The sequence below is a fragment of the Cyprinus carpio genome, chromosome A9 (genome assembly GCF_018340385.1).
Source record: "Cyprinus carpio isolate SPL01 chromosome A9, ASM1834038v1, whole genome shotgun sequence".
NCBI lineage: Eukaryota > Metazoa > Chordata > Actinopteri > Cypriniformes > Cyprinidae > Cyprinus > Cyprinus carpio.
The window spans coordinates 9534891-9538087 of record NC_056580.1 but is presented as its reverse complement, the minus strand read 5'-3'; the positions used below and the strand labels follow the sequence as shown (position 1 = coordinate 9538087).

The window sequence follows — 3197 nt, the reverse complement described above, 5'->3', positions numbered from 1 at the left end:
TATAAGGAACAATAACTATGAGTATGACATACTGAATTTTAGCTCATTTTAGGGAAAAAAAAAAACTTTGTTGCTTTAAATGGGCATCTTTTATTCTGGTTGCTGTCCTATTCATGGAACTACTGAGGAGAAAGATTGCATATTAAGGTAAGTGGCAAAATGTTGGTGTTTTTTTCTAAACAATGTAAACATATACAACTTTTTTTCTTGTGCGTACAATTAATAAAAGATGGATTTATTATGAACAAAAAATATTACAACAAGAGAGTGGATTTTTTTTTAAGATAGAAAAGGTTAATACAGGTTTTGAGAATTTAAAAAGGAAATAATAATTGTTGAATATTCTACAGTATGTTTGTAAAAATAACAAATATCACCAATATTAAATTTGTTATTCATCACTAGAATCTTTAATAATATTATATCCAGATGTATTTGTGAAATATAGTTTAATAAAGTCTTTGAATATAGTGTTGCCTCCATCAGTGTGACAGCCGTGGCTCATGAGCTGCAGGAAAGCAGATCTGGACCTGAGAAGGAGGAGAGGGCCTGGAGCAGCACTCAAACCTCCATCTCCACTACTGAGGGGGAATCAGATGCTGAATTACACGCATTCATCAAGATGAGGAACAAAGTGGACAAAGATACTGAGGTGAGGAACAAATACGCATGCACTCGGAGATACAATTCTTAAATTGTTTGTGACTAGCTTTTGTTAATTTCATTGATTTCCTTCTGCTTCGTGCTTTAGAGAATATGTGACTTAGACTTTTTTGTATTGGACTTTGGCTATGAGTAAATACATCAGAATTTAGGCTGATGTAATTTGCCAATTTTCTCAAATTGAATTCAGCTCAACTGTAGCAGAAAGACAAGTGATGAAGAGTTCACTTCAGACACAAACCTAAGGTGATCTTGTCATTTTAACTGTAAACCACAGTCATATGATTAGAGCAGAAATTCTTGCCCTGTATTAATCTTAGGTCTTGTCTTTTAAATAAAATGCAATGTTTGTGATTTTAACAATCTCATCTTGTTCATGTTTCCCATATGTCATTGTCCCCTTCATACAGTAGCTTTAGCTTGTGGACAGATGGAAGAGCACATGGTCTCTAATGCACTTATGAACTTGTTAGAATCAACCGATGGTAACCCAGTAGTGATGTTTTGCCATCCAGAAAGCTCTTCAGAGGTTTCTTTGTGTCTTGCACTTCCACTATTTGTGTGTGTGTGTGTGTGTGGGTGTGTGTGTGTTAGGAATGGGAAAAACTGAATTATGATATCCACGCTCTGAGGTGTGCTCGTAGAGAAGTTTGTACACGTTGGAAGAAGATCTTGCTTCAGCTGGGTGAGGTGGACTATAATTATATTTAAATTATTTTATTAATGTATTATTTGTATATAGGTGTATGTTTTGTTTTTTATGTTCTTGAAAAACTGAAATGAATACTTGTTTTTTTAGCATGGATGCAATAAATGAACCAAAGTGATAGTAAATACATTTATAATGTTACAAAAGATTTCTGTTTCAAATAAATGCTGTTCTTTTTTATCTTTTATATTTTATTTTATATATCAAAGAATCCTGAACAAATATTAGTTTCCACAAAAATATTCAGCAGCACAGATTTCTGAAGGATCATGTGACACTGAAGACTGAAGAAATGGCTGCTGAAAATTTGGCTTGCCATCACAAGAATAAATTACATGAAAACTTGTAATAATATTTCGCAATATTGCCATTTTACTGTATTTTTGATCAAATAAATGCAAAATGGTGTTCATAAGAAACCTTACCAATCTTTCTGCCCCCAAATCTCTGAACGTGTTTTATTTATTTTTATTTTTAGATATTTTTCATTTATATCACATTTGTTTTCTGGCTGAGTTTTATTTTTTCTTATTTTTTTCAGCTCTTGTCTGGGCTTACAAGAACACTGTTCATTTTATCTTTAAAAATGTCAGTTATTTATGCTTAAATGTACAATGCACAATGCCAGTTGACATAATAGCAATAGCATACCAAGTCAAACGTGACCCTTATTTGCCCATATAAGTGGAGTGTGAACATGTCTTTGTGTCTGAAGAAGTGCAGTCATGTACGTAAATGTACATGTATGTTATTGATCCAGGTTACCAGAGGGAGGCAGACTCCTTACTGACAGTGAACAGACGGACCGTTCTGAATGACTGGGACAATGTGGAGAAGGCCAGAGAACTCCTGCGCATAGTATCTGAGGAGACGGGCCTCTTCCCCCGTGGACTCAGAAACAGTGAAAGATATGTCTTTGTCATGGTAAATTAATGTCTGCATGATAAATAACAGTCCTCAGTCCAACAGCCTCAATATTGTACTGTACTGTATGTGTACATTAAATGGATTCATCATGATAAATGTGTAATGTAAAAGGTAGAGTTTTCTACATGATTATATTTTACTCGATCAAGGATGCGCTGATTTTGGAATAATGAGCATTTTGATTGATATGATCATTTTCTAGGATCGACTGGTGTCTTTGGACAGTGCTGAAGACTTTATGCGGCTGGCCAAAGAGAAATATCCAAGAATTGAGTCTTGAGATGGAAAGAAACTTCTAAGTTTGGACTCGTTTGCTCTCTTTGATGCTTCTTCTGCAACTATTTTTATCAATAAAATTGATGTTTGGCGTTGCAGGAGCGGCACTGTTATAAAAGGAAGTTAAATTAGAATTAGAATAATGGGGTGATAACTTGTTGTTATGAGTGCAATAATTCCAAATGACTGTCCAATAAAATAAAAAATTAAATCTCTCCTTTTTGCCTAGTTTAGGGTGACCAAACATGCCATTTTCCCAGGACACGTCCTGGCCAGGATTTCTATATTGCCTAAAATAAAAAGTTTTGGCTTTGTTTGTGCTGCAAAGACCAGTTGTTGTATGACAAAGTACCGTGAGAGCTCTAGAGAGCAGGCAGCTTCTTGTGCTTCTGAATCACTCTCACGGTACTTTGATGTCATACGACGATCGGTATGCTCAGTGCTGCTTCAAGTCCAACACTAATATATACACATATTTGCATCGGTTTGACCGTTCTCTGTAGATCCCACCTTCTCACGCTCCACGATTGGTTGATTACGTACAATGTCTGCATGTTATTGAGCATTAAACCTTCATTAAGCATGAAACCAAAGCCAAAACCTGGAATATAGAAATCCTGGC

General features: G+C 35.2%; 1 protein-coding gene across 1 annotated transcript; it reads left to right on the top strand.

Moving 5' to 3' along the window:
• LOC109070079 (melanoregulin-like) lies at positions 1–2748 on the top strand. The gene is made up of 5 exons (XM_042764522.1): positions 1–147; positions 487–652; positions 1258–1348; positions 2133–2296; positions 2502–2748. Exons 1-5 carry the CDS (start codon positions 80–82, stop codon positions 2577–2579), a joined length of 567 nt encoding a protein of 188 aa, XP_042620456.1. The 5' UTR covers positions 1–79; the 3' UTR covers positions 2580–2748.
• The last annotated feature ends 449 nt before the right edge of the window (positions 2749–3197 follow it).